A 25,908-nucleotide genomic window follows, 5' to 3' on the forward strand; every position below is an offset into this window, starting at 1 on the left:
CTAGAGGGTACCTACTTCAAAATGGCCTGCCAGGTAATTTTAATTGAGTAGTTGAGCATTATAGCACTGAAGGACAGAGTTGGGTAAAGGACTGTTGTAAGGGGGCTTTCGTAGCTCTAGGACCTTAGACCGAGGTACTTCTTATCTCAGGGCTTCAGTTTCCCGACTTCTCTAAATGAAGGGGTTGAACTCAAAGTTGCTTCCCATTGACTCTAACATCCTTTGATTCTCTTAAAAATGGCACTATCTGGCTGGGCACAATCCCAGTACTTTGGGAGACCGAGGCAGGCAGATCACTTGAGCCTAGGAGTGGAAGACCAACCTCAGCAACATGGCCAAACCCAGTCTCTACAAAAAAAATACAAAAATTAGCCAGGCATGGTGGCGCATGCCTGTAGTCTCAGCCACTCGGGAGATTGAGGTAAGCCCAGAAGGTTGAGGTTGCAATGATCCAAGACCATGCACTGCATTCCAGCCTGAGTGACAGAGTGAGATCCTGTCTCAAACAAAGGCACTATCTCCAGGCCTCAAACATCTTCCCTTACTTTACCTTAATTTTTCTTCTGCCTTCCAAATCATTTGTTACCTCACTCCTATTTAACTCTAATAATGTCTTAAATGGTCTTCCCCCTACCTCACATGTTCACTACTCCAATGAGTTTTTCTGATGACTCATTAATACTCTGAAAAAATGGTTATACCAAGTCCTTTCCCTGCTCAAAAACCCTAAACTGCTACAAAATCAAGTTTGAACCCTGCTCCCATGACATGGTCATATTGGGCAAAGATGTTTCCCAAGATGACTCAACATGGAACCTTTCAGTGGAAAGAAGACTGAATGGGAATCAAACTGAATCCAAATCCAGACAATTCCACTTACTAGTTGGATGACTACAGGCAAATTACTTAACCTCTGAGTCTACACTAAATGGCTATAGCCAGTCCTGCTGTTAAATGTTTTTTCCCTATCTTCTCTCCCTGTTATCATTATTTGTTACATGATTATGTGCCTACTTTGATCTACCGTCCAATTTTATATTCAGTAGTCTTGCCTAAGGGCAGATCATCTGTTCTGTGAAATAAAGCTCACTGACTTTAGTGCCTAGGTGTTATGAAAAATATCTGTTACTTGGAGAACTTTTTTTTATCATTTCTAGATTTATCATTTCAGCTCCAGATGGCTGAGACTACTGAAGGTCTGGCTTCTATACAGACCTTGGATAGAAGGGCCATAAATCCATTACGGCCTGCCAATATCTGTAATGCTTCAACCCTCTGCCCAGAATAATGCAGGGAAGTGGAGATATGATGCTTATGAGACTTCTGAACTGTATCTTAAAGAAAGAGGTAAGCAGGAAGAAAAGACATTAGACTGGGAAAGCACAAAGACAACACGAACTTGCTGGATTTACTCTGACTTTTCTCAGGTCCAGTTCAGTCTGACTTATGTATTTCCACTCAGTTTAGAAAAGACTCATTTTATGCCATTGCAATCCAAATAAGTCATTTAATTTATGACAAATGGTTTTATTTATAACAGAGAATTTTAAAGCTTATTACTTATTGCTGCAATCCAGAAAATGAAGTAATGTTAACACAGTGATATCACAATAAAATTATCTTCAGCCTCTGATTTCTTCCTTTCTTACTATAACTGTGAGTAAAGTACATTCTTAGGGCATAAAACACCCTGCAGTTGTGCAGGGCTTTAAAATTTTCTGCATGGCTCTTCTATGCATGTGCAGACCATTCTAGAAATTCTAAGCCAGTCATGGTGGTTCACACCTACAGTCTCAGCTACTCTGGAGGATCACTTGAGCCCAGGAATTCGAGGCTGCAGTAAGCTCTAATTGCTACTGCACTCCAGCCCGGATGATAGAGTGATGCCCTGTCTCTTAAAAAAGAAAAAAAAGAAAGAAAAGAAAAAAAAATTGCTACTAATATTATTTTCCCAGAATATAGTGCTCGAAGACTGTATACAATTCTCAGATCCCTAAATTCCTTTATCTCATTGACTACTCTCACTCCCTCTCTGCTTGTCACCCAGATATACTTGTAAGACTAGGAATTAGTCCTTGCCTGTATTCTAAAGAAGAAGGATAGAGAGAGACCACTGAAAACCTCTGGGAACTGATCATAGGATTTTTCCTAATAGATTGGTGGCCTCAAAGCATCTATAAATAAACAGTTGCCTGCCTCTAATTTAAAGTTGATATTTCTTACATCATTACCTACCTTGTTATGCACATTACAATTGCTACTATGATGGCGATCTGTACAGCTCCAATAATTGCCGCGATAAGAACATGAGTGAGCTTTTGCCTACTTGGCACTACATAGAGAATACTAAAGTCTGTCTTTTCACAGTGCTGTCCAGTGTAGCCAGATTCACATCTGAAAAAGGAAAAATATATATATTCCTCTGAAAATTACAAATTTTGATACTCCCAAGCTTTTACATTAAAAAATACAAAACAGTAATAAAATTTAAACAGGAATAGGAAATCAAGCACTTTCCTACAATCTGGGGGGAAAATGTCATTTGTATATTTCCCTACTGTCTTTTTGATATGCCTACATAGTGCTTCTTTCATCTAAGTTATATCACATTAATTTTAAAGTTGCTGAATATTGTTAATATACACCCATTTTGTTATTCTTGCTTTTGCTTTTGGTGTCAAATCTAAAAAAGTATTGCCTAATCTAAGGCCACAAAGATTTCCTCCTTTTTTTCATTTTTTAAATTAAATTTGCTTAAAAATTGACAAATAAAATTACGTATATTTATCATGTACAATAGGGGTCCTCAGCCCCCAGGCCACACAACAGGAGGTAAGTGGTGGGCAAGTAAGCAAAGCTTCTCTGTATTTACAGCCACTCCCCTTCATCCACATTACTACCCAAGTTCTGCCTCCTCTCAGATCATCACTGGCATTAAGATTCTCATAGGAGCACAAACCCTATTGTGAACTGCGCACACAAGGTTGACTGCTCCTTATGAGAATCTAATGCCTGATGATCTGTCACTGTCTCCCATCACCCCCAGATGGGACTGTCTAATTGCAGGAAAAACAAGCTCAGAGCTCCCACCAATTCTACATTATGGTGAGTTGTATAATTATTTCATTATGTATTACCATGTAATAATAATAGAAACAAAGTACACAATAAATGTAATGCACTTGAATTATCCCCAAACCATCACCCCCACCCCCAACCCCCAGTCCACGGAAAAACTGTCTTCCATGAAACTAGTCCCTGGTGACAAAAGGTTGGGGACCGCTGATGTACAACATGGTATTTGGAAATGTACAGACATTGTGGGATGGCTAAATCAAGCTAATTAATATATGCATTACCTCGTATAGTTATCATGTTTGTGGTGAGAACACCTAAAATCTACTTTCTTAGCATTTTTTTCAAAATAGATACACATATAATTTCAAAATAGAAATACTCCATCCAGTGACTATAATATAGCTAGCTTATCCCCAATTCTAAGACATGTCAGTTATTTTCAATTTTTCACAATTATAAATTAGATGTGGTAAACACCTTGGTGAATAGGCACCTTTCTATAGTTAGTGTTATTGCTTAGGGCTAGGTACCTGAAAATTAGACTATTGGAAAAAAAGGTATAAACATTTACAGTTCTCTGAACATAGCATCAAATTATATGCAAGACACTTTTTAGTGTATAAAATATAAACATGTAAGATGCAGGGGTAAGATGAAAATAAGTTATTAATGACAGAAACAATGTCAAGCAGTCAAGGAGATAAGCTGTAGGTGCTAATCTTAGAAATTATCTGAATTCCAATTAAAAGTAGATAAAAAAGGGAACTGCATCAGCTGATGATAATTTGACAGGGAGAAATATTTAAGACACTTAACAGACAATTTACATTTTTAAGCTGACAGCAGTGAAATGTATAAATTAGCCAGTCTTCAGTTAGAACTGATTAATAAAACATTTGAAGTACAAAAATAGTATTTATTAATGTCCCACAACTCATTAACAAAAGAATTTGAGGCAGCTTATCACAAAGCACACATTAAAACAACAAAAAAGAAATGTGGGAGGAGGGAAACAGGGAAATCCAGTGGTGGTACAAGTCTACCAATCCAGTCCCTGAAGTTCCTAGACACTTCCCAGTACATTTCACATTGGGCTCTATGCTTCCCAGAAAACAAACAAACAAACAAACAAACAAACAAAAAAAAAAACCACAAGCAGTGGGCAGGTATATAGATCATGGAAGAGAATTGAGAGCCTAGAAATAAACCCATACATCTATGGTCAATTGATTTCGACAAGGGTGCTAAGATAACTCAATGGGGAAAGAATCGTCTCTTCAACAAATGGTGCTAACTGGATAGCCACATGCGAAAGGATGAAGCTAGACCTCTTCCTCGTGTCACACACAAAAATTGCCTCAAAATGGATCACAGATCTAAATGTAAGAGCTAAAACTACAAAACTCTGAAGAAAAAACATAAGATACAGTTATCATGGAAAATCGTATGGAAGTTCCTCAAAAAATTAAAAATATAACTACCATATGATCCAGCAATCTCATTACTGGGTATATAACTAAAGGAAATAAAATCAGTATATCAAAGAAATATCTGCACTCCTATGTTTATTGCAGCACTATCACAATAGCTAAGATATGGATTCAATCTAGGTGTCCATTAACAAATAAATGGATAAAATAATGAGGTATATATACAAAATGGAATACTATTCAGCCATAAAAAAAAGAAGGAAATCCTATCATTTGCATGGATGGACCTGCAGAGCATTATATTAAGTGAAATAAGCCAAGCACAGAAGACAAATACTAAGTGATCTAACTCATATGTGGAACCTAAAATAGTTGATCTCATAGAAGTAGAGTAGAATAGTGGTTACCAGGAACTGGGGTGGTAGGAGGTGGTTGAGGACATGTTGGTCAGGGGATACTAAATTTCAGTTAGATGGGAGGAATAAGTTCAAGAGATGTAGCGTACAACATGGTGACTATAGTTAACAATGTAGTGTATTCTTGGAAAATGCTGAGGATTTTAAGTGCTCTCACCACAAAAGTGGTAACGATGTGAGGTAATGCATATGTTAATCAGCTTGATTAGACATTTCACAATGTATATATTTTCCAAACACGATGTACATTATATATATACGTAATTTTGTCAATTTTTAAATACATTTAATTTTAAAAAGAGAATAAAACATAGGAGTAAATCTTTATCACTTTAGATTAGACAACAATTTCTTAGATATGACACCAAAAAGCAAAAGCAACAACAACAACAACAACAAAAGATAAGTAGCACTAAATCAAAATTAAAATCTTTTGTTCTTAAGGACATTATCAAGAAAGTAAAAAGACAACTCACAAAATGGAAAAAAAATGTAAGTTCCATATATCTGATAAGGGACTTATATCTAGAACATATAAAGAACTAACACAACTCTATCATAGCCAAAAAATAAAATAAAAGAGTAAAGGATATATACTGACGTTTCTCCAGAGAAGATATACAAATAGCCAATAAGCACATAAAAAGATGCTCAACATCATTAGCCATCATGGAAATAAAAATCAAAGCCAACATATATACCAGTTTTTATAGTTACTAAGATGGCCTAAATCAAAAAGTCAGATAATTACAAGTGTTGACGAAGGTACTGTAGGGCATGTAAAACGGTGCAGCCACTTTGGAAAACGGTCTGGCAGTTCCTCAAAATGTTAAACACTGGGTTACTATTTGGCCCAGCAATTCTACCACTAAACTTTACCCAAGTGAAATTAAAACATGTTCACACAAAAACTTGCAAATGATCATTCAGAGCAGCATTTTTCGTAATAACCATAAAGTGGAAAGAACCTAAATTTTCACTGATTGATGATGAGTAGATTAAAAACATGTGGTGTTATCCATACAATAGAACAGTATTCGGCCACAAAAACGAATGAAGTACTGATATACGTTATGACATGGATGAACCTGGAAAATGTTACGCTAAGTGAAAAAAGCTAGACACATGAGACCCCATACTATATGGTTCAATTTACATGAACTATCCAGAATAGGTAAGCCTACAGAGACAGAAAATAAATTAGTGGATGCCTAGGGCTAGGGAGCATGAGAAGATTTGGGAGTAAAAGCTAAAGGGTATGAGGTATCCTCTTGAGGAGAAGAAAATGTACTAAAATTGATTGTGGTGATGGTTGCACAACTCTGTGCATATACTAAACACCAATGGGAGAAGGAAGGAAGGAAGGCAGGGAGGGAGGGAGGGAGGGAAAAGTAGTAGGACAGTTGACACAAAATACAATCTCCATAAAATAAAAATAAATAAGTTGTTCAAAAGAAGTACAGTAATCAAACAAGGTGTTCAAAAGAAGCACAGTTGTTACTGTTATGAAACTTAAGGGAACTTAATCTCATTGTTCCTCATTTAAAGAGGGCACCTTCTAACATAAAGAACAGTATCCTCAACAACACAGCTGCAGTAAATTCTATGATATAATGAAGCCTCATGAGATTTTCAAAATAATGTCCTTCATGATAAGCTAATGGACAATAGTCAAAGCTCAGTAAAATAAAAGCAGTTCCATAGGGAACTGTAACAATGTCCTAGATATGCAGCTCTCTAATGGTTTGGCTTAAGCCAAAGATTATAATCTGAGTATCAAAAAGAATGAATATGCCATATATTATCGATGCAGTTCTCCCTGGGTATTATTTTCTCCAACTGACTTTCGGTTATACTATCTGATATGGTTTGGCTATGCCCAACCCAAATCCGATCTTGAATAATAACTCCCACAACTTCCATTATTGTGGGAGGAACCCAGTGGGAGGTGATTGAATTATGGGGGCAGGTCTTTCCTGCACTGTTCTTGTGATAGTAAATGAGTCTCATGAGATCTGACGGTTTTAAAAACAGGAGTTTCCCTGCACAGGCTCTCTCTTTGCCTGCTGCCATCCACATAAGATGTGACTTGCTCCTCCTTGTCTTTCCCCATCACTGTGAGGCCTCCACAGCCACGTGGAACTGTAAATCCAATTAAATCCCTTCTTTTGTAAATTGCCCAGTCTTGGGTATGTCTTTATCAGCAGTGTAAAAACAGACTAATACACTCTCCTAATACCTAGAGCACTAACTTCTAGGTTATTACTTCTTCTTCTGTTACTGATTAAAGGCAGATCCAGGGATTCAGTCCTCCACTTTCTACTTTCATCACAAACACCTTCCACAGGCAATCTTATTCACTCCCACTGTCTCATGTGTGAATTCATTCACACATTCATTTACCACAATTATTGAGCACCTGCTATGTGCCACCTACTGTGGTGAGCATTTGGGATGCATCAGTGAACAGAATCGATAAAGATCCCTGGCCTGCTTACCAGCTACCAGAAGAAGAGTGTCAATAAACAAGGGAAGTGAATTAAATGGTTATGTTAGAAGGTGATAGATACTATAGGGAATGTGGGGTGTGGGGTGTTAAGGGAAACTGCAAACACCAGGTATGAGCCAGGAAAATTGCAAGAAGGGAAGGCTGCAATTTTAAATAAGGCAGTCCGGGTAGGTTAAGAAATTGACATATGCCGGGCACGGTGGCTCACGTCTGTAATCCCAGCACTCTGGGAGGCCGAGGCAGGTGGATCACGAGGTCAGGAGATCAAGACCATCCTGACTAACACAGTGAAACCCTGTCTCTACTAAAAATACAAAAAATTAGCTGGGGCGTGCTGGCGGGCGCCTGTAGTCCCAGCTACTCGGGAGGCTGAGGCAGGAGAATGGCGTCAACCCGGGAGGCAGAGCTTGCAGTGAGTCAAATTCCTGCCACTGCACTCCAGCCTGGGCGACAGAGAGAGACTCCGTCTCAAAGAAAAAAGAAAGAAAGAAAGAAAGAAAGAAAAGAAAGTGACATATGAGTAAAGACTTGAAGGAGGTGAGGAGTCTGCCATGCAAACAACTGGAAGACAGCATACCAAGCAAAGGAAGAGCCAGTGCAAGTGCCCTAAGGTGGGAGCACCCACACATGCATGGCATGCCCAAGAACAGCAAGTGTGGCTGGAGAGAAGGGGGTGAGGGGGAGGAGAGCCAGACAGAGAGGTGAAGAAACAAAATTAAGTAGGGCCTTCTGCACTGAGTGAGATGAAGGAAACGCTGGAAGGGTTTTAGCAGAGGAATGATATGAACTGGCTTTTATTTTAAAAGGCTCACTCGGCATTTTGGGAGGCCAAGGCAGGTGGATCACCTGAGGTCAGGAGTTCAAGACCAGCCTGGGCAAAATGACGAAACCATCTCTATTAAAAAATGCAAAAATCAGCCTGGCCAATGTGGTGAAACTCTGTCTCTACTAAAAATACAAAAAGTAGCCGGGTGTGGTGGCGCATGCCTGTAGGCTGAGGCATGAGAATCGCTTGAACCCAGGAAGCAGAGGCTACAGTGACCTGAGATCACACCACTGCACTCCAGCCTGGGCAACAGAGTGAGACCCTGTCTCAAAAAAGGAAAAAAGAAAAAAGGCGGGGACACTCACTCTGTGTGCTGTTTTGATTATGGACTATAGAATACAATCACGGAGGCTATTGCAAACATCCCAGGGAAATATTGGCCTGCACTAGGAATAGCACTGACAATGGTGAGAAGTAATCAAATTTTGGAGATATTCTGAAACTGAATTCCCAGCTGATTGGATAAGAAAGAGAAGACAGAGATACATCAGAGGCTGTTTCGTCTGAGCAACTGAAAAGATGGAGTTGGAATCAACTGAGATGAAGAAGGTGGCAAGTAAAGCAGGTTAAGGGAGGGAGAACAGATCAGGAGATCGGCTTTAGTCCTGTTAAGATTGAGGTGTCAGACATCCATGTGGAAATGTAAAGGAGGCAGATGGATCTACGAGTTTCAAATTCAGCAGAGAAGTCTGGGATTTATGTAAATTAGGAGTTATTAGCATATGTCATGGAAAGCCCTGAGACTGGACAGAATCTCTAAGGAAAAAGGACTAGGACTAAACCCGAGTACACTACTACATTGAGAGGTCAGGGAGCAAAGGGGGAAGCAGCCAAGAAAACTGGAATGTCCAGCAAATCAGGAAAAAAACAAGAGACAGTATAATTCTTGACACCAAGTGAAGAATGCATATCACACATGAGGGGGTGATCAACTGTGTCAAATGCTACTGATCATTCAAAAGTAATTTGAGACTAAGTACTGACCACTGAATTTAGAAATGAGAACAGTCCCAGTGGAGTGTTAGGGACAAAAGCTTGTTGGGGTGAGTTCAAGAGAAATGGGAAGTGAGGAACTGAAGACAGACTTTAGGCAACTCTTTCGAGTTCTATGAAGGAAAGTAAATGAACAGGACAGTAACTGGTGGGAATGAGAATGAGCAGTTTTTTCCAAGATGGAAAAAATAAAAGTTTATCAATATATATGAGATATACTGATATCAAGTTCTACGACACAGAGAAAAAGGGAGAGGATTGCTGGTATGTGATAGTGAAAGTGTGTGCAACTTCTCATATTGCTTCCATTTTCTCAGTAAACTTGGAAAGAAGATCAACAGCCAAGAGTGAGGATGAGAGAGGAGGTACGGCTAATCTGAGGAGAGATGAGAAGGTACAAAGAAATCCTATAGGAGAGGAGGAGAATGCATAAACTGCAGGTGTAGAATGACTGCCGGCGCAGCATAAAGGGCCCACCTTGAGACCTATAGATATGTCAGTGAGACTAGTTAACCTGGTGGTGTGCTTTTCACTGACAGCCATGATCAGCTGCATGTATAGGTATGCAGTAGGTGGAGAGCTGGGAGGAACCAGGACTACAGTTTTGGCAAGTGAGTATGATGAAGCAACAGAGGAAAGAGGGATTCAAATGCAAAGGGACTACAATGACTGGCCATGGAATTTACACTAACGAGGGAGGGGAAGAGAATATCCGGGGAGTGAGGGACACTGAAAAGGTGATAGGATCAATAAACGGGAGGGCTAGTGGGATAGAAGAATTGCTAGGTAGAAAGTAAAATGGATATGCTAGAGAGGGAATGATTCTCAAATGTATGTCTTCAATCACATCTCTCTCATCAGTTCCAAAACTAAAATATATCCAGCAGCCCACCAGACATCTGTAAGCGGATATCCCACAGTCATCTTAGACCAAGCACGTCAAACTGAATATATCATTTCCCCTCAAACCTTCTCCCTCTTCCCAATGCATTTCCCACTCAATCTTGTGTTAGCCAGAAACCCAGGAGACTCTCCTGACTCTTCATCCCACTAACCTCCACCAACCCCAGGTTCTCGTGCTCATATCCAACCTAACAGGTCGGTCACCAACATCTATGAGTTCAACCACCTAATGATTTCTCTGCAATCTATTTATTTTATCAGCCTCACAACAACTCCTTCATACTTAATTCAGGCCCTTACTTCTTACTAAGTCTCCTAAATTTTCTAATCTACTTTCCACAATGTCACCAGAGTGACTTTCAGATTTGATCGCATCATTGCTACTTAAAATCCTCTAATGGTGTCTCACCGCCTTTAAAATAAAAGCCAAGCTCCTGGGATAGGCCAGATGTTCCTGTAAGATCTGACTCTTCCTCCAACAATGTCCCCCACCCATCTTCAGGCTGACATGCCTTTTCTGAAGTCCCAAATCACCTCATGTATACCTGGGTATGATAGCATTTTTCATATTGTAATTACTTGTCAGTCTCTTCCACCAGGTTGTATGGTTTTTAAAGGCAAGATCCCTGGATCTCTGTCATAGTTGAATTTGACACCCCAATATCAGGGAGAATTCGGCATTAATAAGTCAATCAATCAATCAGTCAATCAATCAAAAAAACAAATCAGGCCAGGCGCGGTGGCTCACGCCTGTAATCCCAGCACTTTGGGAGGCTAAGGCAGGTGGATCACCCAAGGTCAGGAGTTCGAGACTAGCCTGGCCAACATGGCAAAACCCTGTCTCTACTAAAAATAGCAAAATTAGCCAGGCATGGTGGCACACACCTATAATCCCAGCTACTTGGGAGGCTGAGGCAGGAGAATCGCTTGAACCTGGGAGGGAGGTAGAGGTTGCAGTGAGCCGAGATTGCACCACTGCACTCCAGCCTGGGCGACAGAGCAAGACTCCATCTCAAAACAAAAACAAAACAAAACAAAACAAAAAATCAATGGTACCATAATGCCAGAAGATTTTAACCTAATAATAGGACTATAGCTAAAAGCTGTTTATCCTTACCCGTTTACTGCTATACAAACACACCTACCTACTAGCAGAAGTATCATGGCCTGATTCCTATAGACACTGCACAGACTCAGACAAAAGAAAAAGATCAGCTGCTTTTAAGGAGTTATAATTGTGCAGAAAAGGGATTCTTTGGCATTTAAGATACTCCTCTTTTTTTTTTTTTTTTTTTTTTTTTTTTTTTTTTTTTTGAGACGGTGTCTCGCTCTGTCCCCTAGGCTGGAGTGCAGTGGCGCGACCTCAGCTCACTGCAAGCTTCACGCCATTCTCCTGCCTCAGCCTCCTGAGTAGCTGGGACTACAGGCACCTGCCACCGCGCCCGGCTAATTTTTTGTATTTTTGGTAGAGACGGGGTTTCATCGTGGTCTCGATCTCCTGACCTTGTGATCCGCCCGCCTCGGCCTCCTAAAGTGCTGGGACTACAGGCGTGAGCCACCGCGCCCAGCCGATACTCCTCTTAAAAATTTATCATCATCACACGTCATTCAAAAATATTTACTGAGTTCCTACTGGGCTAGGTCCTACACTAGGCACAGGGAAAATACTGGTTAACAAAACAAAGAGCCCCTAATGGGCTTACAGTCTAATAATATCAACTGCTATTCACTAAGTACATACTACATACCAGGTATTAGGCTAAGCACTTTACATATATTATCTCGCTTAATTTTAACAACATGAGATAGGTACTATTACTATTTTACCTTAAGAAAGATGAAAATGAGGCTTAGGTATTTTATGTAACTTCCAAAGAACACACAGACAATAATTGGCCAAGTCAGTGTATCCAATTCCAAAGCCTTTAACCTGTACACCATTCAATCCTCTTACTTTCAGTTAGTAAAATACTAGAAAATGACCTGGTATCACATCATTACCGGAACATGATCCTCTCTCTCATCCTTCATTTAAGTATCTTGAAAGATGTCCATCCTAAGAGGACAAGATCCAAACCTCTATCAAGCTATCCATGCCACTATAGGACTAACATGAAGAGCCCACTGTAAGATTTCGTTTTTAAACTGGCTTGGGCCAGGAGCAGTGGCTTACGCCTGTAATCCCAGCACTTTGGGAATCTGAGGCAGGCAGACTGAATGAGCTCAGGAGTTCAAGACCAGCCTGGGCAACACAGCAAAACCCGTCTCTACTAAAAATGCAAAAAATTAGGCTGGGCACAGTGGCTCACGCCTGTAATCCTAGCACTTTGGGAGGCCAAGGCAGGCGGATCATGAGATCAAGAGATCGAGACCATCCTGACCAACATAGTGAAACCCTGTCTCTACTAAAAATACAAAAATTAGCTGGGCATGGTGGCACATGCCTGTAGTCCCAGCTACTCAGGAGACTAAGGCAGGAGAATCACTAGAACCCAGGAGGCAGAGGTTGCAGTGAGCCAAGATCGCACCACTGCACTCCAGCCTGGTGACAGAGCAAGACTCCATCTCAAAAAAACAAAAAACAAAAAATTAGCCAAGCATGGTGGCACGTGCCTGTAGTCCCAGCTACTCAGGAGGCTGAGGCAGGAGAATCACTTGAACATGGAGGCTGAGGTTGCAGTGAGCCAAGATTGCACCACTGCACTCCAGTCTGGGAGACAGAGCAAGACTCTGTATCCAAAAAAAAAAAAAAAAAAACCTGGCCTGTTATCATTCATACAGCTGGATTTTTTAAATGTTCACAAAAAAAGAAGAGGAGGCTAGGGTTCTTCAAAGACAAGGAGAACTTTCAATCAGGAAAAAGCAAATGTCTTAACAAAGAACTATTCAACCATTAACAGTTTATAGTGTTTTGTTTTGTTTCTTGTTTTTTAAGCAGGAGAAAGGCCAGGGAAAAAAATCAGGAGCAGGGAGCTAAAGAAGTATAAGGACCCAAGATACTGGATTTCCAATTGCTTCCTCTTACTTTTTGGAAAGATTTACTGGCTTCTAGGTGGACCAAACAAAAGAAAAGTATACTATTTCTCCATGTTTTGATGTTTTGACTAAGAAAGGAAAAAAAGGATCTGGTCAAACTCCAGGAGGCAAGGGTAAGCAAAATGACAGCAATGTCCCCTTGTCTATAGAAACATCACCTGGCTAACTAGACCAACATCAAGTAGATGATGAGCTCCTACCAGCAGCAGCAAAAAGGTGTATCCACAGACAGGCAAGAGCAGCAAAAAACACTAAGATCATTAGGTAGGGTATTGGAAAGTCTGAGACTTAGTTTTTTCCCAGCTCTATTTCTAACTTGCTGTTGACCTTGAACAAATTACATAACCTCTCTGGAATCAGGGAGTTGAGGATTTACGCCCTTTCCATTTTCATCTCTCAATTCACACCTGGTTCTTCATCCCCATCCCCTTATTTTTAGAAATCTATTTTAGCACCTATTTTATTTGAGTTACACGTTCTCTGTTCTTAATACAGTCTTTAGTCCCTCAACCACCTTGTGACAGATTGCCTAAAAACCAAAACAGTGTTGGAATATGGCACATTTATTTTTTATATTAAAAATGCATAGTATTATATTTTAAATTTGCCTATAATCTCAAAGCCCTTTAAAAATTGTTTTTTGTTTTCTGCATATTACTTGCCAGTTTTCCAAATGATGCTGCTGATTTATTTTTTTACTTGTCTACTGCAAATAAACACTAATTTTTGGTAATATTTAGCCTACATTTCATTCCCTTCTATAGAGCAACAACCATTGATGAAAAAAAATGCTCACCACTCATCTGGAAGCACTGACTTACCTACAAGAAGCCTTCTGAGTAGAATAGATGAATTCACATTTTCCATGGATGCAGTAACCATTGAGGTTTTCAGGGCAAGGCATGTGGTTTCCAATATAAACATCTTCTCTTTGATCACTAGCATCTTAAAAGAACATAAACCAGATCGTTCAACAATGAAACGCAAGCTGAAAAATAAGGACTTTTCAAATGTTCTGAAACAGCAAACGAATTCACCTGCTGTCAACCACCTACTGGCAATTTGAAAAGAAAATTTATCAGATAAGGGGTTAGATAAGATCCAGGGTCTCTTCTAATTCCTATTATGCCATAAACACAGCAGGTAAACTGTTTAGATTCAAAGCATTTAAAAATACTTGCAGAATGTGACCGCTAAGAATTACTGTTGTTTAAAAACAGTATGGCAAAGAAAACTAAACACCTTTGCCAAAGGAAAAAAAGCTAGCTCTAGAAGAAAGTTCACCTCTGTGACAGAGAGATGGTGTACACAGAAATGGCTTTTGGGGAATGAACTTAATCATCTGTTTGAGGGCTATGAAATTAAAGCCAAAGAACACTGAATGAGAGAGAGCAAGTTATGGGATTCTGGAATTTTAGGGTGAAAGGTTTATTTTTGGAATGAAAATTATCAAGCACATTCATTTTTTTCCCAAGTGAAAATAGCTTTGCTGCTTTTCATATAGTTTTTCTTAGTATATGGTCATTATTTTAAAAATTCAAATAATATAGAGGTTAAAAAAGAAATTCAAAATAACCTGAGATCTCGCTCTCCAAAAATAAAACACTATCAACATGTTGAAGAACATCTGCTCATACTTAAGTATAATGATTTGAACTGAAGTGAAGAAAAGGAAGAGAGTCAGGAAGGAGAGATGGAATGGGTCAGGAAAGATGAAAACATAGCAACTTGGTCTTCAAAACCAATCAGATTCATTCACTCATTCAGTCATTCTCCATGTATACATCACATACTCACATATGCACACACACATACACAAATAAATTTGGGAATGAATTTTTATACTTTTTTTGGTATATGCACCAATACATTAATCCTAAGCTCGAAGGACCCAGAATTCCCCAATATTTACATGCCTGTCCAATGTGCAGGAAAAATCCCCAGGCTTCCTGTCATTTCTCTTACACAGTTCTAGCTAACAGATTCTGTGCACTACAGCCGTACCTTCAGCATACTACCCTCTTAAACTTGAGACCTCATAACTGTAAACTCAGAATAACAGGACCTATACTTCATGCAGTTTTGAGAGGATTAAAGGAGATAACAAATGCAAGTAAAATACCACCAAAACAACCAGCTATTTATACAGCACATCATGTAACATCACAGGGCCTATCTCCCCAAAATACAAATAAAAGGTGCTAATAAAATTTTTTTAATGTTAATGGAAACAAATTAAGGAATGAAATAGTGAGTTGTATGTATGTGTATGGGGAAGATTAAAAGGAAGATCAAGGGAGAAGTGAGAATAGAAGCGTCAAGTGTAAAAAAACCCTGAGAACCAAAAATACAGATTTTCTGAGGATAAAAATTTACATATAGACAGAAAAAAACCTTAATGATTATTAAGGTCAGTGATAGTGGAACTAAAGCAGAGAGAAACCAGACAAAAATGACATTATTTTTCCTCAAAGTATATATATTTACATTGTGCTAATTTAATTTATGCCTAGAAAGAGAACAGATCTAAAAGTCAGGGAATCTAACATATAAATTCTCAATTTAAAAAATGTCTTTACTGCTTTGTGGCCTTGTTCAAATCACTTATTCTCTCTGAGGGAGCTGAATGAGACCAGCACTACCCAACATAGGTATAGTACAAGACACATATGTAATTTTATATTTTCTAGTAGCCCAGATTTTAAAAAGTAAATAGAAACAAGTAAATTAATTTTAATCATATAATGTAATCCAGTATAGCCAATAAATAACATTTTCACATATTACCAATATTAAAAATTGAAATATTCTTACTTTTTAAAATAAGTCTCCAAATTCTGATATTTTACACCCAACAAAAGATCTAAATTCTGACTAGCCACATTTCAAGTGCTCAATAGCCACATAAGCCTAGTAGCTATCATAATGGAAAGTGCAAAACAGATCACTAATTTATCATCTACTGATCACCTTATATATGCTGGGCACTCTGCTAGGTGCTGGGAATATAAAAATGAAAACATATCCTGTTGTCAAAGGGCTTATAAAGTCTCCTCCAGCTCCCAGACTATAATTCTGCCATGGCAAAAGAAATCAGGCCCTCTTCTGGGCTGCTATGATCCTGGGCACTTACTCCTCTATTATAACACTCACAGTACTGCCTGTTTTATTGCTATTTGGGTTTTTTAAGTCAGCCTCTACTATAAGACTGCGAGCTCCTTAATAATCTGGTTGCTTGTGTTATTCATTTCTGTATAACTCCTAACACTTAGAATGTAGTACACATAATGGCTAAGAACACAGCTCTAGAGTCAGACTGCCTAGGTTTGAATCCTGGTTACAACACTCTCTAGCTGTGTGACCTAAAGGCAGTTACTTAACTATTTCTGGCCCTCAGTTTCTTAATCTGAGAAATGAAGATGACAATGACGTCTACTTCTTGTAGAGTTGTTTTGAGGCCTAAATGAGATAATATATTTAGTGTATTAAATATGTAAGTGTGTACAGAACTTAGAACAATGCCTGACAAACAATAAGTACTTAACAAATAAGTATTACCAAGTATTATTTCGTGCTCAACAAATGTTTGTTAAATGAATAAATTCTAATTTTCTCCTGGTAAAGGGAGAAAAAAACAGTTATAAATTGTATCTTTGTTGTTTTCCATTGACAAAATTATTATCCAATAAAAGTTTCCATCTTGAATCCCTTCATGAACTAGACTGTCTGTAGTAGTTCTATCCTGTGTTTCCTAACAGAGGTCAAAACTTAATTATTATATCTTTTATTTATTAATACTTGTGATCCAAGCAGAAGACTTTCCTAAAGTAATTTAGCTTTGATGAGAAATAGTTTATCAGAAACCAAATAACTGAAATCAAATATACTTTTCCTGCTACAGTTTTAAACTAAAAATGCCACTCTACATTCCCCATCAGGCCATAAGTGAACTGAGGAAAGCGGTCATCTCCCATAGCATTTCCCAGAACATGGCCATGAAAGGGTATAACAATGGGACTATAGAGAATAAGGTTATGCACCAACCTATGATAATAAAGTCCTATAAGGATAAAGTCCTAGTAATAGGACTCTGCAGGTCTGTAGAGGCTGTGGTAATGTACTAACGTACCATAAGGAAGTTCTTTAAACAGCAAGGAATTTCAAGGATAACGCAGAGCTGAGAGCTATCAGAGAACTCAGCTAGGTGAAAGCAGTCAGAGAAAGTTAACTAAATTAAAAACAAGGTTTTGGTGGCCGGGCGCGGTGGCTCAAGCCTGTAATCCCAGCACTTTGGGAGGCCGAGACGGGCGGATCACGAGGTCAGGAGATCAAGACCATCCTGGCTAACATGGTGAAACCCCGTCTCTACTAAAAATACAAAAAACTAGCCGGGCGACCTGGCGGGCACCTGTGGTCCCAGCTACTCGGGAGGCTGAGGCAGGAGAATGGCGTGAACCCGGGAGGCGGAGCTTGCAGTGAGCTGAGATCCGGCAACTGCACTCCAGCCTGGGCGACAGAGCGAGACTCCGTCTCAAAAAAAAAATAAGAATAAAAAAAATAAAAAAAAAAAAAAATAAAATAAAAAAAAAAAAAACAAGGTTTTGAGAAATTAATAGGAAAAGTATGGCACCAATAAACATACACTGAATGAATCAATGAAAGAATGTGGTATCAAGCTGTAGGCAAAGTGAAGCTATATAAAACATGAACATGTCTAATAAGGCTTTGAAACTTCTGCCAACATCCAAATTCACAGTGTCTAATATTCCGCTCAATGCCAACTTTATTCATCCCATTAAACATACATACTATTTCTGGGCATAGCTACATGCTCAGCTAAGCTACAGAGGATATTTAAAAAAAAAAAAGGGCATGCATGGTCCTTGCCCTCAAGAAGCTTAAAGTCAATTCAGAAAATCAGCATATACACATGAAAAGCTGAATAACATAAGGGAAGGGGTCCCATGTGGCAGTTTACAATTAAACGGCAAAAGATGGTTTTATAACACTAGGTGCTATGGAAGTTCAAATTGAAAGGAGAACTCACTGGAGGCTAAAGGATTTATTGATAGGGTAGGACTCAAGTTAAGACTCAAAGCATAAATAGATTTAGACAGAGGAACGGTGGAAGCCAAAGGGAAGCTATAATGCACATGGCATTCTCAAGAACAAAGAGTAGCAACCTAGGTAGAGTATGATACATTCAGACTGGGGAAGGATATACGTCAAAGTTGGAAAAGTAGGCTGAAACTAGATTATGGAAAAATTTGAATTCCAGGTAAGACATGTCTTCTTCATCATATAGACAAGGAAGACACTAAAGGCCTTTTGAAGACAGCACAAGGAAAGCCGGGTTTTACATGAAAATTAGTTGAGATAGTTGCCTAGAGCTGGTGGTTAAGTGAATGGGGAGTGACTAATAATGGGTGTGGAAGTTCTTTTAGGGGTGAAGGAAATGTTCTAAAATTAGATTATGATAACACTTTTACAACTCTGTAAATATACTAAAAACCACTGAATTGCACACTTTATAAACAGGTGAACTTAATGGCATGTAAATGGCATCTCAATAAAGATATTAAAATAATTAATTGGATACCAGCATACAAGATAATGGGGCAGGGGAACTAGGAAGATTATATATATATATATAAAATATTATATATATTATACATATATATTATATATATATATATAAAATATTATATATATTATACATATATATTATATATATATCACCTGATAGATCTATCAGGTGACCAATTAAAAGGTTAATACATAATCCATTAACTGGGAATGGTGGTGCACACCTGTAACCCAAGTTACTCGGGAGGCTAAGGCACAAGAATCGCTTGAACCCAGAAGGTAGAGGTTGCAGTGAGCTGAGATCGCACCACTGCACTCCAGCCTAGGTGACAGAGCCAGACTGTGTCTCAAAAAAATAAAGAAGGTTAGTACACAATCCAAACTTGTGGCAATAAAAAGCTAAGCTAAATCTCAGCAGTAGGAGTAGACACTAGACACACAGAAAAAATAAAAATGGTTTGAAGATGTTTTGGAAAGTGAATGAGCTTAGAAACTCAGATCTGGAAGGGTCCTTGGAGGCTATCTGGTTTGATAAAGGAGTATCTTTAGTTTTATAACCCTCAGAGCCCATGTCTATTTGAACACTTCCAAAACTCATAATATGGTTCATTCTAATACCATCAGATTTTCTTTATGTTGAATGAAATCTCGCTTCAACTTCAGGCAGATTTCCCCACATCTGTTTACCCTCTCCCCTCTATTAACCAATCTTTTATTTTTAAGCTCAGATTTCCCCAGTCCCATTCCTATTCCAACAATTTACAACTATCTTGAAGAGTGGTACCCAGTACTAACCCCTGTACATTTTAGTGTTCAGTAGAACAAAACTGTTCTCTTTATTGAAGATGCTTGTAATACAGAATTATGTAAAAATGACTCCAAATGTGAGCCTAACGATGGGGGTTCTGTAGAGAGAATGTAGTAAGCTGAGGTCAAGTTTAGATCTCCAGTCATTCAAAAAGTATTTTTTAAGCATCTATTATGTTCCAGGCACTATGGTAGTTCCACAAGTTTGAAGCAATGGCAAAACAAACAAGTAAGTAAAAGGCAACTGAGTATGTGAAACCAGTGCTTAGAAAAAGATCCAGGCTCGAGAAGAAGTATTAAGGTTCACCAAGGTAATAGCTCAGAGGGGATTAAATATATGAAGGTAATTAAGAAAGCAAGGAGGCAGAAAAGAATTCTGGAATCATGGTACAAAGGGAAGTAGCAGCATTTAGGGCCAGAAAGTCTGAATTCCAGTCACTGTTCTGCCATTCTATATGGGCAAAACTCCTGCAGTTTCAGCTTCTTCATCTGCAAAATGAGGATAAACTTGGTTGTTATGAGGACTAAATAACACAAATACGTGAAAGCATCTGGCACATGGTGGGGCACTTGACTAATAACTATTAAATGAAAAAATATCCTACTGATGTCACTTATGCACAATAATATTAAATGGCAAGATAGATAACTAACTCACCAATGGTGAGACTGTTGAGCACAGCCAGGTTACTGAACATGAAACTAGGAAACAAAAGTTTTAAAAATAACCATAATAATACTGACAATGAACTCAGTAACACAGTGTTTAATATTCATAGTGATCTTAGGTAGTAGATATTACTGTCCCTAATTACAGATGTGATCAATGAGGCTCAGAGAAATCAAGACACACAGCTAGTAGGCACAGACCAAGTCTGACTCCAGAGGGCAAGCTCTTAGCCATTACAGTATTATTTCTCCAAGCTATCCTAGGAGATGTGTAGGAAACAGATAAAAAGCAGAATGGCCAAGCACCTGCTCTCCAGGCCAAGTAAATTAGCCAACTTCAAAAAGGAAAAATAGAAAAGCTCAAAAGATGTAACATAACATGGTTTCAGAAACAACAGCAGAGATGTCACCCGCACACAGTAAGAACTGAGCACAGAATGATCCTGCCTAAACAAGCCCTTAGTCAAGTGGTGACAGGCTCCATGAACAACTGCAACTGCTAGTCTCTGAACAGTGTGTGTGTGTGTGTGTGTGTGTGTGTGTATGTACAATACAAAAAGTATACTTGGTCACCAAATGGCTCCTTTCACCCACAGAGGCATTCAGAAACAAATCCACCACCAGCTGCAGTGTTTTCAAATACAAAGGATAGTTGTGGTTCTAAGGGATGATGTTATTAAAAAACCCAGTACCAGATGGCTTATCTGCAAAGGCTTGTTCCACTGGCTATCTGTCCTGGTCCAACAGTGTACAACCAAAATAAAGCATGAGGAGTTGCTATTAGCAATGGAGACACATACCTGGAAGGTAAACTGCCGAGGTCACAACTATATCAACACTGCATCAGTAACCCTAGGACTCATTATTTCTATAAATCTCTACAGTTAAAAAATTCAAAATATTCTGTCTTGCTTCCCCTATACTACCATGCACCCCCCAGCCTTCATCACTAACATATCCCTCCACACATCCTTCCCTAACCACAGTCTGCTTGGACTCCATTAAGGAATTATCTTCCACTATGTAAACTACTGCCCACACTCCAATGCCTCCCACTCTCCCAATTCTAAACCCCACTGTCCTCCATACCAGCCCTGATTCCTCCTTTCCTAGCCTGCCCACTGTGCTCAGAGAAACACCCCTTCTAACATGAATAAGTTCATCTACCTCAACTACTCCCTTAGAAAATAGTCCTTTCATCTTCCTGATGTACCAACACCATATTACTTCCTAGATTCCCTTCCTTCCCTCTTCCCCTGATGTGCTCACCACTGTCACTTCCAGCCCAGCATTCCACTCTCAGCTCCCCAGCACCTTCCTCTCTTAGGAGCCTGCTAATCATCCTCTGCATGACTCTCCACCAAGCTCCATGACATTCTCTGATTTCCTTCATTGATCTTAGCGTTTGGCTCACAGTCTTTCCTTTTGATGAGGCATATTTGTCAAAATCATTTTTAAAAGGGCATATCAAAAGGGCTGGACCGAAATATCTAAACAGTCACCATTAATGGAAATGATATCAATACCTCGCTATCTCAGGTATCCCTGGCCAGCAGCAGGAGGAGAGACTAACGAGGCTCAAGGATGAGACCAAAGATGGGGTGGAGTTTGGGACAAGGTGGAGCTTAGGAACAAAGTGAGAATGTCTTCATAATAATAAAAAGGGTGGTATGGTTAGATTATAGGCTGTATGAGCATATTTTTGAATCAAAATGGTCACATTAAAATGTCATATACCACAAAGAAACTTCCTGCAGGTGGAAATGGTATTGATTATAAGGTGTGGTATATGTGAAGTATATCCATTGATCAAGATTTGTGCATTTCAGTGCTATAAATTACATCTTTAAAAACTATAAAATGAGAATAATGATAATCACATGGGTGGAGGTATACAGACAAAGAATGACAATGCTGACAACTGTTGAAGGTGGGTACTGGGTTTATGAGGTTTATTATACTATTCTGTTTATGTATCATAGATACATGTTTTCTAAATGTCACAAACCCATCTCCCATACAACTCATGCTCAATCATATCCTTTATGGTAACTGTTGAAGGTGGGTACTGGGTATATGAGGTTTATTATACTATTCTGTTTATATATCATAGATACATGTTTTCTAAATGTCACATACCCATCACCCATACAACTCATGCTCAATCATATCCTTTATGACTTCAACATCTACAACAGACCTTCTAACACTCCAATTTCAATATTTACCACAAGTTTTCCAACAGCCCAAGAAAAGCTCTAATTCAGCAGCTATTCTAGACATTCAAATGCTCCATTTCATGAGCACTCTTCTCTAAGAGCTAAGTTTTAAAAGACATTTCTTACTGAGCACTATCTTCCAATCTTTCCAGCTTCTTGCTGGTGCTGTGTTCCTGCTTTTCATTTTGTAGCCTCCATCCCCAGATCACTGCCTTACCTACCCAATCTTGGCTGTGTGTTGCAGACGTGGACATTTACTAAGGGCCTCCTATAAACGCTGTGAGAACAAAAAATAAAATAAAAGCAAATGAGGTAAAAATAAATAAACACACACAATAAAAACAGAGTTACCTTTTAACCTCTATTTCCTATGAGAACACTTTTACGATTTGGGTTTCATCTTTCATCCTTCATGGAAGAAACTTGGTCCAAGATTGTCAATGATCCCCTTGTCTTCAAATTCTAGCATAGTTTAGTCCTTGTCTTCTAATACCTTTCTGTAGCTTTTTAAGCTACTGGTCATCTTTTCCCTCATAGCTTCTGTGTACTCTTCTTGATTTTCTTCCTCTCAGTCCTCTTTCTGCTTCATCCCAAGTTGGGCCTTCTCTCCTTTCTAAATAATAGTGCATCCAACAGAACTTTCTTCAACTCTGAAAATGTTCTGTGTCTGTGCTGTCCCATATAGTAGTCACTGGTCATATCTGGCTACTGAACATCTGGAATAGGGCTAGTATGCTTTTAATTTTTTTTTTTTTTTTTCAAAACAAGGTCTTGCTTTGTCTCCCATGCTTAAGAGTAGTGGTGCGATCACAGTTCACTGCAGCCTCGACCTCCTGGGCTCTAGCCATCCTCCCACGTCAGCCTACCGAGCAGCTGGGACCACATCGCATACCACCACAACCAGTTAATTTTGTTTAGAGACAAGGTCTCACCATGCTGTCCAAGCTAATTTCATTTAAATTTAAATTTAAATAGCTACATGTGGCCAGTAGCTACTATAACAGACAATACAACTCTCTCTCATTCATTCTTGTGGCTTCAGTTATCACCTCTATATCCAAAGACGATTCACAAATTTATACTGAACAAAGTGACCTGTATGAGTTCCACAAGCACCTCAAACTCAAAAATACAATCAACCATCTCCACCATCAACTCCTCCCTTACTTTATTCCAAACACCTTCACCTACCTAATATCCTTAGTTCTGTGAACAGAATTCATTATCTAAGCCATCTGAGCTTGAAGTCTTAAGTCATTTTTAACTCTCTGTCTCTCATATCTAAGAAGATGTATATTCCTTTTGACTTTACCTAACTGATATCCCTGCCTCCATCCCAATGTGTACAATATGCACAATATTTCTGCCAGGTATCCTTCTTTCAAATGGTTAACTTTGTAGCCTTGCTTTTTTCAAATATATTAATGATTCCCCACTGCCCACAAATAAAATCTAAATTCCCTAGAGTAGCACAGAATTCAACACTACACAATCTGGCACCAAGCTATCTTTCTAGTGTTGCCTTCCACTTCTACCTCTTAAGCCTCCTATTCTCCAGCTGAAAGGAATCCTTACCTTTCTCCAACACATCCTGTCATAACGTTGTGTGCATATCTATGCTCATGCTCTCCTATCCTCCTTAGATATCCTTCTGACTCCTGTTCATCCTTCATGGTTCACTCAAGTTCCACTTCTTCCACATTTCACAGATTCCCACTGTTCCCCACCAAAGATTAACCTTGACTTTTCTGAATTCCCATTGCACTTTTAAACTGTACTATACGTATAGCAATAATCAGTTTCTACTTTGTTAGAAGTTGGTTATCTGCACTTACTATATCACAAGATCTTTAAAGATGCATATATTTTAGATATCTTTCTAACTAGAAACACTAAAATGGCCAGTATAAATTAGGTACATAATAAATTATATCTACTAACTATGATGATTTCATTTAAATTAGAGATCAATTTTTATGTGTAAAAGATTTTCAGTGTCTTAAAAGTGGCCCAGGCTCTAAACTATCCATTATCAATGGCACACAAGTGCTTTGGAACACACAATTCCCCAAACTGCCCTAAGTATGAGCTTCCAAATACTGAAAAATCGCCTTCCTATTCTAGTCAAGTACTATCAATATAGTGAATAAAACTGAATCTGACCTATTTTGTCTCCTACGAGAATACAGGAAATTTTCTATTTTAAATACAGCATTGTGTATCAACATAGAAGACATATTTCAGGAGCTCATACCATCCTTTTTATTATTATGAAGACATTCTCACTTTGTTCCTAAGCTCCACCTTGTCCCAACCCCCACCCCATCTTTGGTCTTATCCTTGAGCCTCATTAGACATATTTCAGAGCTCATCTAACTCAGGTTTGATATGATTCAAGTAAGAGAAGTAACAAATTACTCAATGATAACAGCTACCATTTGTTGAACACTTACAAGTATATCCGACACTGTTCGAAGCACTTAACACGTATTATCTCATTTAGTTTTTATGAAACTGTATGAAACAGGTACTATTATCACTCCCATTTTACATATTGTTTAGAAATTTGGTATAAAAGGTAGATCACATATCTTTTAATGGTATAACCAAACAAATGGATAGACGATGCCCCTGTGATTATATAGAGGTCCTGGCCTAGAAGGGCAAAGATATAGGCCTGTTTCAGTCAACCAGATACAACCTCATTGATCCTCAATCTTCCCATTGGTCCTTACCTATCAGAGCAGTTATAAGAATCAGACAAAATAATGGGTGTGAAAACAAGCAAGAAGAGCAACGGCCTTGAAGTCAAGGGACCTGGAATCCAGCCTCTGCTCTGACCTTTACTACATGAGACCTTGTGTAAATAAAACCTACTGCTTCTTTGAGCCACATCCACTCTTCAGACAAGCACAGAGTGCCTACTTATGTGCCAGATATTCGGCTAGGGTTAGGGATACAGAGTGAACATGACAGACAGGTTCTCCTCTCCTCACAGAACTCATAGCCTAGAGGGGGTTACAGATGAATAAAAAGGCAGTTATAATAGAGTGGGCTAAGTGTTCAGAGAAGGGAGTATACAGGAAAGGTATCTAATATAGACTTAAGAGTCAAGGGGTATTTCCCAAAATAAAATGACGTCTAAGCTAAGATTAAAAGGATAAGAAGGAATTAATCAGGAAAGGAAATAAAGAGTTTCAGACAAAAGGAACAAGGTTCAAAGACCTGGGCATCAGGCACATGTTAACAGGAGACTCTAGAGGAGTAAAGAGAATTTTTATAAAACATATTGGGAGATCTTTCTGTATAACTTCTTACAAGTGCATGTACATCTAAAATTATCTCAATACAAACTTTAATCAAAGAATGCACATATGAGAGACCCTTATAAAATGAGATGCACTTTGGCTGTTTCCGTTACTATTAATACTAATTA

General features: G+C 38.7%; 1 protein-coding gene across 2 annotated transcripts in view; it reads right to left on the reverse strand.

The window, feature by feature from the left end:
* Positions 1-25,908, reverse strand: part of LOC104670791 (myb/SANT-like DNA-binding domain-containing protein 3) — a 148,854-nt gene that overhangs the window by 2,745 nt on the left and 120,201 nt on the right. For both annotated transcript variants that reach the window (XM_010374139.2, XM_010374137.2), the window contains 2 exons: positions 14,013-14,136; positions 2,236-2,394 (listed from right to left, as the gene is read on the reverse strand). In XM_010374139.2, the coding sequence (XP_010372441.1) occupies positions 2,236-2,394; positions 14,013-14,136 (283 nt within the window). The remainder of the gene's footprint in view (positions 1-2,235; positions 2,395-14,012; positions 14,137-25,908) is intronic.

This window comes from Rhinopithecus roxellana, chromosome 16, assembly GCF_007565055.1.
Source record: "Rhinopithecus roxellana isolate Shanxi Qingling chromosome 16, ASM756505v1, whole genome shotgun sequence".
NCBI classification, from domain to species: Eukaryota; Metazoa; Chordata; class Mammalia; order Primates; family Cercopithecidae; genus Rhinopithecus; species Rhinopithecus roxellana.